The sequence below is a fragment of the Oncorhynchus tshawytscha genome, linkage group LG26, assembly GCF_018296145.1.
Source record: "Oncorhynchus tshawytscha isolate Ot180627B linkage group LG26, Otsh_v2.0, whole genome shotgun sequence".
Lineage (NCBI taxonomy): Eukaryota > Metazoa > Chordata > Actinopteri > Salmoniformes > Salmonidae > Oncorhynchus > Oncorhynchus tshawytscha.
The window spans coordinates 20,883,342-20,893,998 of NC_056454.1; the positions used below are offsets into that span (position 1 = coordinate 20,883,342).

Below are 10,657 nucleotides of genomic sequence, written 5' to 3' on the forward strand. Positions count from 1 at the left end.
GGCAGGCCGAATGGGACTTGTAGTCCTATTTGTAGTGCTGTTTGTAGTCGTGAACCATTGGCCATTGGCAACATGGGAAGTTACTGAAATATTTATCTGAGGAACGACTAAAGGATTAGAGATAAATATATATATACAACTTATGTAAGATATTCATATTTTATATTTGAACTAGTATGTTATCAAGACTGAATGTAATGTTTTGTCATGCTTATACAAAAAAAACTTTAAAAAAAACATTTTTATTAATGTCAAGACCAAAAACTTTGACCGCACCCCCTTGGTGCGTGATTTGCGGACACCTGTGCCCATTACATGTGTGGGTGTGGTCTCTTGAGAGAGAGGCTTGCTGTGGTGCTTCAGTCGGACAGTCCCTGCTTGTGCAGTAGCTAGGGGAACAAACAGACTGATGCGCCTGATCTTAATCTTAATTTTTTTTTGTCTGGTTGTTTGGTTTACTATGGATTTGATTTGATGTGCTGTTTTTAACAATCATTTGAATGTTTTTTAAAAATTACTTATGCCTTTAATTGTTTTGTATAGCATGAGAGGACAAGATCACTGTCTTTCTAGGTTTGACAAAAGATTAACATTGACATTTATGCCTTATTGTTATTTAGAAGACAAGCATTGTAGCATATTGTTGTTTGTGCGACAGTGTATGAGAGTAATCTAGTGAGAGAGGCTACCTCCTCGCTAGCTTTTGTGTTTAGCTAGCTCACTCAGTGCATAAGTCTTTGCTGAAAATCTACAGTGTATTTTAGGCATAATTTGGGAGAGTGCTGTTCTGTCGCGGTTATGTTGCAACCTATGATTTTAGGGGTGACTCATACAGGTCGGAATACCTATAGAAAAGCTTTACTAATAACTGAACTCCAGCAGAGGTGTGTGTGTGTGTGCGCACGTGTGTGTGTGTGCGCACGTGCATGCGTGTGTGTGTGCGTGAGTGTGTGTGTGATTGAGAGAAGGGAGTGCTGACTGCAGACCATGATGGTGCGTTTGTTTTCAGTTTACAGAGAAAGATGAGATTATGATAAAATCATTCAAGGGAAGAAGGGGATGATAATATTGAATAGGTGTTTCCTTTGAGTATAAGACTTGTGAAGTTGTGGATCTCTCTCTGGTTCGTCTGATGCTCTAGAAGTGGATCTGTGTTGATGCATGTGGTCTACCCCCCTGTGTGGTGGGTGTAAAGGGAAAGTGCAGAACGGCACCAGTAAGTCTGGGTTAACTAGCTGGGTTAAGGGAGCTGTTGTATACCTCATTTTTAACTCGAGACTAAGTGAAACCTGCTTTAATCTACTTTAGAAATAAAAACATGTAAAGCTGAAAATTATTTAAAAAACATAAACATAAACATCAAGGTCCTGTCAGAGAAGCCTACAGATGTCCAGTGTCAGTTGCAGCCACCGGGGGGAGACACGCACCAGTACCAGGATGTCTGCTTATTTTTTATAATATTTTTTTACAAGAGCATAACCATCAGTCTCCCTAAACACACTGGCCTCTCAGACCTCAACCTCCAATTGTCTCATAAGGCTGAAAGTATTATCCACATTTTTCTTTGGTTTTACCTCTGAAATATTTACCACTAGTATGTACTTGATTTACCCCTCCATTCTGTTTTCTATGATTTGACAATCCTGCCCTATTTTATTCTAATTTAGATTCTGAATGTAGATGTTGGTGTGTGTGTGTCTGTTCACCTGGTGTGCTCTCTTTCTTTCCTGTGGGAACGTTAACCAAAGACTTCTAAAGTGATTGTATATGGACTATACCATCTCTCACCCCTCTCTGCCTCACTATCCCATGATACACACATTCAGCTGTGCACACCTGTAAAGTCAATACACCTATATGGCAGAGCTGTGTGTGCACCGTGGACACAACTGGTACCTGTAGCAGTGCCTGTGGATGGGGATAGGTTGAGTGTGGAGGGGCAAAGTGGGCTTCTCTGATGGCCAGGTCAATTAACCAATCCCGTGGTGGCTGGGTGATGTTTGTTAATACACACTGAGGGTTGATCCTGTGCACACTGTTTATGCTCAGGACTCACTGTCTCTGTCTGTCTGTCTGAAGAACTGTTGCTAGGACACACATGTTCAAAGACTGTCACAAAAATACACTGTTTCTGCCTCTTGGGTACAGTGTGTCTGTTTGGCTCCAAGTCAGTGCATTGTAGTTGCCAGGACACATTGTCTAAGATACACATTCTCTGGTTCTAGGGTACTGTTTCTGTCTCTCTGTCTCATCGCCGTTTTCTTTCTTACATTCCCTCCCTCATTTCTTATTATGTTTCTCGATTCTCTCTGTTCAGCTTTGACACTATGCATTATGGTCCTTCACTCTGCATGGCCTGTGTCCGATTGGCTAAACTCTTTGGCCAATGGGGTCCCAGGGAAGCTTTGTTTGATGCTTTATTCCAAGTGGGGAGTTGTAGGATCTCACAAGCATTATCCCAATGCAAAAATATCCAAATATTTAATGTTTTACAAACGCAGATACCAAAGATAACTCTCTGTCCCTGTCACTCGCTCTCTCTCCCTTCCTCTCACCCTGCAGCTTGTGTATTAAGAGACAACCCCAGCACTGGCTTTAGTTCTAGCCTCAGTAATTCCAAAGCATAGATGTATATTTTGGTATATTTCTGAGAAACCTAAATGAAAAACATCTCGTTTGTTTGGTGTATCGCTCTTTTTCTGTCACAGCATGGAACTAATTGCAGAACTGTCTTACACTTGGTAGGTTAAAGATATAGTATTTTTGTATGTTTTGGGTGTGTCAAATTATGTGTGTGATCATATCAGTCAACACGGCCCAAGTGACCATGGTTTAAAAAAATATATAAAAAACAAAATAAGGTAAACCTGTACATATTACTTCTGTTTGTGGATTTTTGAGAAATGCATTCTGTAAAATAAGTTTGGGCTAAACTAAAGGAATGTGTCCACTGTATCGTCCCAGACTGTAGTCTTTCCTCTGAATAATCTCCGTCTTGTCACTCTAGAACTCTGGGAGCCACGCTGTCGTTGTGATGCGCGGTTCTACCGTTCCAGTTTGGACTAGAACACTGCTCACTATGGACACATGCCTCAGATCCGACTACGAAACGCCCCCCTCCAGACATGGCGGGTGGTGGCATATAGAACTGAAAGATTGTGTAGAACATTTTAAAGTATGTGAATCAGGACACATGGTAGATTTGATGCATTTGTCTGCTGTATTTTATTTGTTTATATATATATATATATATATATATATATATAAACAATATTTTACTGTAACTGTACAGTTCTCTTTAGTTGTAAACATCATTAAACCATTTTCCAAGTGTTTTAACATTGGAATGTGTACTGTGTCTTTTATTATGTTCAAAATATCAACATTACCACATACAGCCATAAAGGGCACAGAAAGCAGTCAATAAACTTAACAAATGACATGATAATACACATAGATAAGACATGCACACGTTTCTGCTGATTTGTAACATGCAATAACAGAGCAGGGAGTTGAGCTCAGGAGTAGAACACTGCTATAGCTAGAAAGCAGATAACCTTTTATGCTGTTATCTTCAGAGATATAAGCTGACTGGGGGATCAGTGCAGGGGAGATCTGCCAATGGAGTAAACAGCTGCCTCTGTGCCGAGGGCTGACTGGGATCAGTGCAGGGGAGATCTGCCAATGGAGTAAACAGCTGCCTCCGTGCCGAGGGCTGACTGGGTCAGATCAGTTTGGAGGTGGTGGCAGGGCGGAGGGCCGGGTCTGAGTCTGGGTGTTTGCACTGAGAGGCTGGGGGACCTTGGCTTTCTTGTCCTTCTTGCGAGTCTGTGAGAAGAGAGAACCCACAGGAAGAATGTGTAGGTTAATAGCCTTCAGGAGCTTTTCTACAGATTAAGTTGGACAACAACATTTCACTTGTGTTGCCCTAGTTTTGTCATGTAAGTTTGATAGCAGTTTTATGACACGCTGATGACTATCCACAGTATAGGGTATGGATGGCAGAGTAGAGATTTCATCTTTCCATCTCTCAAATGTACATAACCTATAGATTTTCAATGTTCTATGTCACAATACCAGTAAATGCAGATATGTAGTTCACATGACTCAGCACAGGGGGCTGAGTCATGTGTTTTGTTCACTACATGTGACTCTTACCCTCCCCTTGGACTCGATCACCTGGTAGGCCTCACTCCCATCATCTTTTATCTGGAGAGCCTAGAAAACAAAACAAGTTTTATGGTATTGGTCAATGAATGAATAAAGCGCCCCTGGAATGGAAGGCTTGCAGAAGTGGATGAACCTACATTTAGGATCACAGTGTTCTGCAACATCTCAGAATTGGAACACGGTTATAAGCCTGTGGTATATAAGGAGTAGTCCTTACCTGGTATGTGTCGCTACTAGCTTCCTGTCTGCGCTTCTAAGAGGGACAACCACAAACATGAACGCATTAAAAAGACTGTGCTCAGAATTATAACACAGCCTCTTTCACACTCTAGTCATAATAGCCCTCTCACTCACCCGTCTAGTAGCTGCAGTCTGGTCAGTCCTTAGATCCTCATAGTCGTCAGCAATAGTACCCGTCAGGAGTTCCTTTACAAAAGCATACAGTACCAGTCAAACTTTGGACATACCTACTCATTCAAGGGTTTAATTTTTTTGCTTTTTTTTCCTACATTGCAGAATAATAGTGAAGACACCAAAACTATGAAATAACACATATGGAATCATGTAGTAACCAAAAAAGTGTTAAACAAATCAAAATATATTTTATATTTGAGATTCTTCAAAGTAGCCACCCTTTGCCTTGATGACAGCTTTGCACACTCTCATTTCAAGAACTTCGAAAGTTTCTTAAGTGCAGTCGCAAAAACCATCAAGCACTGATGAATCTGGCTCTCATGAGGACCGCCACAGGAAAGGAAGACCCAGAGTTACCTCTGCTGCAGAGGATAAGTTCATTAGAGGTACCAGCCTCAGAAATTGCAGGCCAAATAAATGCTTCACAGAGTTCAAGTAACAGACACATCAACTGTTCAGAGTAAACTGTGAATCAGGCCTTCATGGTCGAATTGCTGCATTAGAAACCACTACTAAAGGACACCAATAATAAGAAGAGATTTGCTTGGGCCAAGAAACACGAGCAATGGACATTAGAATGGACATTAGAATGGTGGAAATCTGTCCTTTGGTCTGATGAGTCCAAATTTGAGATTTTTGGCTCCAACCACCGTGTCTTTGTGAAACGCAGAGTAGGCGAATAGATGATCTCTGCATGTGTGGTTCCCACCGTGAAACATGGAGGTGGTGTGGGGGTGCTTTGCTGGTGACACTGTCAGTGATTTATTTAGAATTCAAGGCACACTTAACCAGCATGGCTACAACAGCGATATGCCATCCCATCTGGTTTGTGCTTAGTGGACTATCATTTGTTTTTCAACAGGATAATTGACCAAACACACCTCCAGGCTGTGTAAGGGCTATTTGACCAAGGAGGAGAGTGATGGAGTGTTGCATCAGATGACCTGGCCTCCACAATCACCCGACCTCTACCCAATTGAGATGGTTTGGGATGAGTTGGGCCGCAGAGTGAAGGAAATCCAGTCAATAAGTGCTCAGCATATGTGGGAACTCCTTCAAGACTGTTGGAAAAGCATTCCAGGTGAAGCTGGTTGAGAGAATACTATGGAGAGAGTCTGCAAAGCTGTCATAAAGGCAAAGGGTGGCTACTTTGAAGAATCTAAAATATAAACTATATTTAGATTTGTTTAACACGTTTTTGGTTACTACATGATTCCATGTGTTATTTCATAGTTTTGATGTCTTCACTATTATTCTACAAAGTAGAAACAGTAAAAATAAAGAAAAACCCTTGAATGAGAAGGTGTGTCCAAACTTTTGACCGGTACTGTACATTCAGAATGTCAGTACCATGTCCTGTCCATGATGCCACCACACACACACACACACACACACACACACACACACACACACACACACACACACACACACACACACACACACACACACACACACACACACACACACACACACACACACACAGGGTATGGGACATTGTAGCTCACTGCATATGTGGAGTCCTCCACAGGTGCAGTTACAGACTTGCCCCACTGTAGACAGAGAGAAGAGGGGAGGAGCAGAAACAAGGAGTGGATAACACTGTTCTACATCCATTTCTATGTATTCAATTGAACGATAACACGCCTCTGTAACATGTGCACTAACTCATCCTCACTGTATACACTTAAATAACTAGTACCTCATCATTGGTAGACAATGGAAGGCATTACCCACCTGTATTGTGACTCACCTTCACTTTGAAGAATAGAACGGTGGTGATGATGGAGTAGAGAATCAGGACTCCGTCCAGTATGTAGCAGATGACCGGTTCATTCAATGAAGCCTCTACAGGGCACACAGAAGATGAAGAGTCTTTAAAACACAGACAGGGCACACACACGAGCGCAGAGAAGGGGGAGGTATAATAATACAGTTGAAGTCGGAAGTTTACATACACCTCAGCCAAATACATTTAAACTCAGTTGTTCATAATTCCTGACATTTAATCCTAGTAAAAAATCCCTGTTTTAGGTCAGTTAGGATCACCCCTTTATTTTAAGAATGTGAAATGTCAGAATAATAGTAGAGCGAATGATTTATTTCAGCTGTTATTCATTTCATCACATTCAACGTGGGTCAGAAGTTAACATACACTCAATTACTATTTGGTAGCATTGCCTTTAAATTGTTTAACTTGGGTCAAACGTTTTAGGGTAGCCTTCCACAAGTTTCCCACAATAAGTTGCGTGAATTTTGGCCCATTCCTCCTGACAGAGCTGGTGTAACTGAGGCAGGTTTGTAGGCCTCCTTGCTCGCACACGCTTTTTCACTTCTGCCCACAAATTTTCTATAGGATTGAGGTCAGGGCTTTGTGAAGGCCACTCCAATACCTTGACTTTGTTGTCCTTAAGCCATTTTTACACAACTTTGGAAGTATGCTTGGGGTCATTGTCCATTTGGAAGACCCATTTGCAACCAAGCTTTAACTTCCTGACTGATGTCTTGAGATGTTGCTTCAATATATCCACATAATTGTCCTCCCTCATGACACCATCTATTTTGTGAAGTGCACCAGTCCCTCCTGCAGCAAAGCACACCCACAACATGATAGATACTTTTGTACCCGTTTCCTCCAGCATCTTCACAAGGTTCTTTGCTGTTGTTCTGAGATTGATTTGCATTTTTCGCACCAAAGTATGTTAATCTCTAAGAGACAGAACACATCTCCTTCCTGAGAGGTATGACGGCTGCGTGGTCCCATGGTGTTTATACTTGCGTACTATTGTTTGTACAGATAAACGTGGTACCTTCAGGCGTTTGGAAATTGCTCCCAAGGATGAACCAGACTGGTGGTCTACAATTTCTTTTCTGATGTCTTGGCTGATTTCTTTTGATTTTCCCATGATGTCAAGCAAAGAGGCACTGAATTTGAAGGTGGGCCTTGAAATACATCCACAGGTACACCTCCAATTGACTCAAATTGTGTCAATTAGCCTATAATAAGCTTCTAAAGCCATGACATAATTTTCTGGAAATTTTCCAAGCTGTTTAAAGGCACAGTCAACTTAGTGTATGTAAACTTCTGACCCACTGGAATTGTGATACAGTGAATTATAAGTGAAATAATCTTTCTGTAAACAATTGTTGGAAAAATGACTTGTCATGCACAAAGTAGATGTCCTAACCGACTTGCCAAAACTATAGTTTGTTAACAAGACATTTGTGGAGTGGTTGAAGAACGACTTTTAATGACTTCAACCTAAGTGTATGTTAACCTCCGACTATAAGCAAACCAGCCATTGTATTGAATAGATGGAATTTGATTATGATAGTACCGATGAATGAATGTGCTTATTTCATCAGGAATATTTGATGTGTATGACATTTTTGGGTGAAATTTGCATTAAAAAAACAGAATAATTGCCCATAATTCTGCACCGTTGGATAGTTGTTCTTCCAATTTTGATCATCATGATTTAGTGACGGCAAAGAAAATGTTTTGATCAACTGGAATTTTTAAACTTTCTGTTTGTGTGCTTGGACTCAAGATACAGTATAAGTATATGAGGTTGGGTTAATCTTTTGCAGGCAGTACTGTTCTTTTGATGGATGTATTTGCAATTTGCATGGTATAATATAGTTCTGATGAATGTATTTATGTTTTGAGAAGGCAACTACATTTTGAAAACATATTTACTGTTTTGCAAAATGCCAGAGTTGTATGTCTTGTGGACCGTTTTTGAAAATCAACATTGTTACAAAAAAAATGCTTGTACTCGATTGAGAAAAACTGTAAAAAGGTGACTGGATACTTAACTAGAAAGGAGAATGGGGTAGTACTGAGCACAGAGCTGTACCTATATTTACATAGGTGGAATTTGGAGACATTTTACCACAGTACACTAATGTAAGAGAAAGTCTGCATGTAATCGGAAATATAGATAACAGTCTCCCTGTCACTAAAAAGGGGGAGCGCTATATCTCTCTCAATCTTTCTGTGGTTTGCCTCCACACTATGTCGTTCAGTGGTTTCTAGAGAAGCTGTTGCTTGGGTAATTTCTTGCACTTATTAGTGTAATAAAGGTGTGGGGGGGGAATGCATGAGACCATTTAGCTGGGGCCAGCTGGTGATCATCTACATTTCTACAGATGTAGGATCTTAATCAGAGACAGTTTGCTACAGCAAGAAAATAATCCTACAGCAACAGGAAATGTGAATTATTACGTGGGTTATAATAAATATACATTTTTTTAGGGGTTGATTAATTTTTCGTTAGGGCAAATCAAGTCTGTTTAATTCCCACTTTTTAAAAACTCAAATACACTACAAGTTTGATTTTCCTTCTTTGCAGGGAAATTCTCAGCAACAAAATAGTGATCAATTAAGATCCTACATCTGTACAGGTGCACGCATGCAGACACACACACACACCTAATTGAGGATATTGACCTGCACACGTGAATGTATGGTATGTATGGTATGTTAGGATTACTTCATTGGAAAGATTCACTTTTTGGAGTTTTGATTTTGCATCAAGGACTTTATTTCAAATTCACTATTGAGTCCCCCTCTTTATTCAGCAGCAACACTGTCTCAGAATAATCACTCTCTAGTTTTCAGTTATCAAACACCAACAGGTGCTACTCTTTCGCATATGTGTATGTCTGTGACTTTGCCATTCTGGTAATGCGGAAACGAACAAGGCCACGTCTAAGCTTTCATGTTCTTCGCAGACTCTAAAAATAGATGCGTAGAAAGGTAGCCACTCAATCACAAACATGAACAGATAGGTAGGGTACAGAGCACTAAATCTCCTGGAGCCTGCCTCTCTCTCCTGACCAGGGGGAGGACACTCTCCGTACTCAGGATAGAGCACCTCTGGGTGGGTAAGGAGGTGAAGGCGGTGAGGGTGGGAGAGGAACGCCATCGAAGGGCTTTGGACAGAGCATATACACAGTAGCACAGGAAACGTACTATCTAGCCACACAAGAAAGCATTGAAGTCTATTTATAACCAAACGAACAACTTTAATGTACCATTTTCCTAACCTTAGCCCTCCCACATGAATTCAGAACCAACAGCTCATATACTTGCTGAACAGTTTTGATGGTATCGCCACTTCTGTGCAGTCTACCATGGCTATTTAGTGACTACCGTAATACATCTAGGTTGGCACTTACCTGCAGAAGAAAAAAACATCAGCATCAGCATGACACCTGTCCTCCATGTAATGGTCATCCTCTTTTCTCTATTTCTCTGCAAGGACACGGGTGATGATCCCTCTCTTTATGTCTTGGGCTGAATGATGGGCGCTAGCTCTAGAGGGCTCTCTTCATTTCTCTCTCTCTCTCTGATCACAGGAAGTGGCTGCACTGACACCAATGCATTTGCCCCCCCCTCTCTCTCCTACATTCTCTCCATCTATCTAAGCTTCTTATTTTTACCTCCCTAAGCATATATACTTGTCTTTTTCTGTCTTAGTTTTCTCGCTGTCTCTTCCTCTCTCTAACCACCACTCTTTCTCTATTTTACGCCCTTATCCCTTTCTCTTAGCATTTGTTTTTCCGTAGTGCAAGTTCAGCTCCTCAGTATCTCCATTTGTAACAGATTTCAGGCTTTATCAACAGACAGCCTATGAATGTAAAAATCAACTTCATTTTCTAAAAGGTACTGTGTGCTTCCTCCGGCTGTCAAATAAAGCAATAATAAACAAGAGGGTAAGCATTACTGTGATTATTGGCACGACTGGATTGTTAAACCTGCAAGAGCCTAAATTCGGTTGCTGTTGTTACAGCCCACAGGGACACATCACAAAAACGTGCAATCTACCCCACCATGGCAAGGTGCCAGCTCCAGTATTGTACACAGCGAGCAAGGATATCAAATTATCAAAACATTTCAAAGCTAAGGTACAGAATAACTTGATCTCTAATGGTGTACCATTGATATCAACAGGTGAGTTTTTATTTTTTTGTGCTTATATAAACTCAGCAAAAAAAAGATACATCCCCTTTTCAGGACAGTCTTTCAAAGATACTTCGTAAAAATCCAAATAACTTCACAGATCTTCAT

The 10,657-nt window shown here is 40.8% G+C and overlaps 1 protein-coding gene across 1 annotated transcript; it reads right to left on the reverse strand.

The window, feature by feature from the left end:
* Window positions 1–3,219: 3,219 nt before the first annotated feature.
* LOC121841025 (high affinity immunoglobulin epsilon receptor subunit gamma-like) lies at window positions 3,220–10,657 on the reverse strand. Its single transcript, XM_042306923.1, has 8 exons — window positions 9,766–10,657; window positions 6,335–6,429; window positions 6,090–6,134; window positions 4,525–4,596; window positions 4,388–4,423; window positions 4,159–4,218; window positions 3,702–3,828; window positions 3,220–3,638 (listed from the first exon to the last, which is right to left on the reverse strand). The coding sequence occupies exons 1-7, from the start codon at window positions 9,821–9,823 to the stop codon at window positions 3,730–3,732; spliced, it is 465 nt and encodes a 154-aa protein (XP_042162857.1). The 5' UTR covers window positions 9,824–10,657; the 3' UTR covers window positions 3,220–3,638; window positions 3,702–3,729.

What these genes read in the sequence shown, in the direction of transcription:
- LOC121841025 (XM_042306923.1), bottom strand. Translation starts at nt 9,823, where the DNA reads ATGACCATTACATGGAGGACAGGTGTCATGCTGATGCTGATGTTTTTT. An exon ending in TTCTATTCTTCAAAGTGAAG is followed by an intron (nt 6,135 to 6,334) that starts GTGAGTCACAAT and finishes CTCTGTCTACAG; the next exon opens with TGGGGCAAGTCTGTAACTGC. An exon ending in TGATCGAGTCCAAGGGGAGG is followed by an intron (nt 3,829 to 4,158) that starts GTAAGAGTCACA and finishes CTCTTCTCACAG; the next exon opens with ACTCGCAAGAAGGACAAGAA.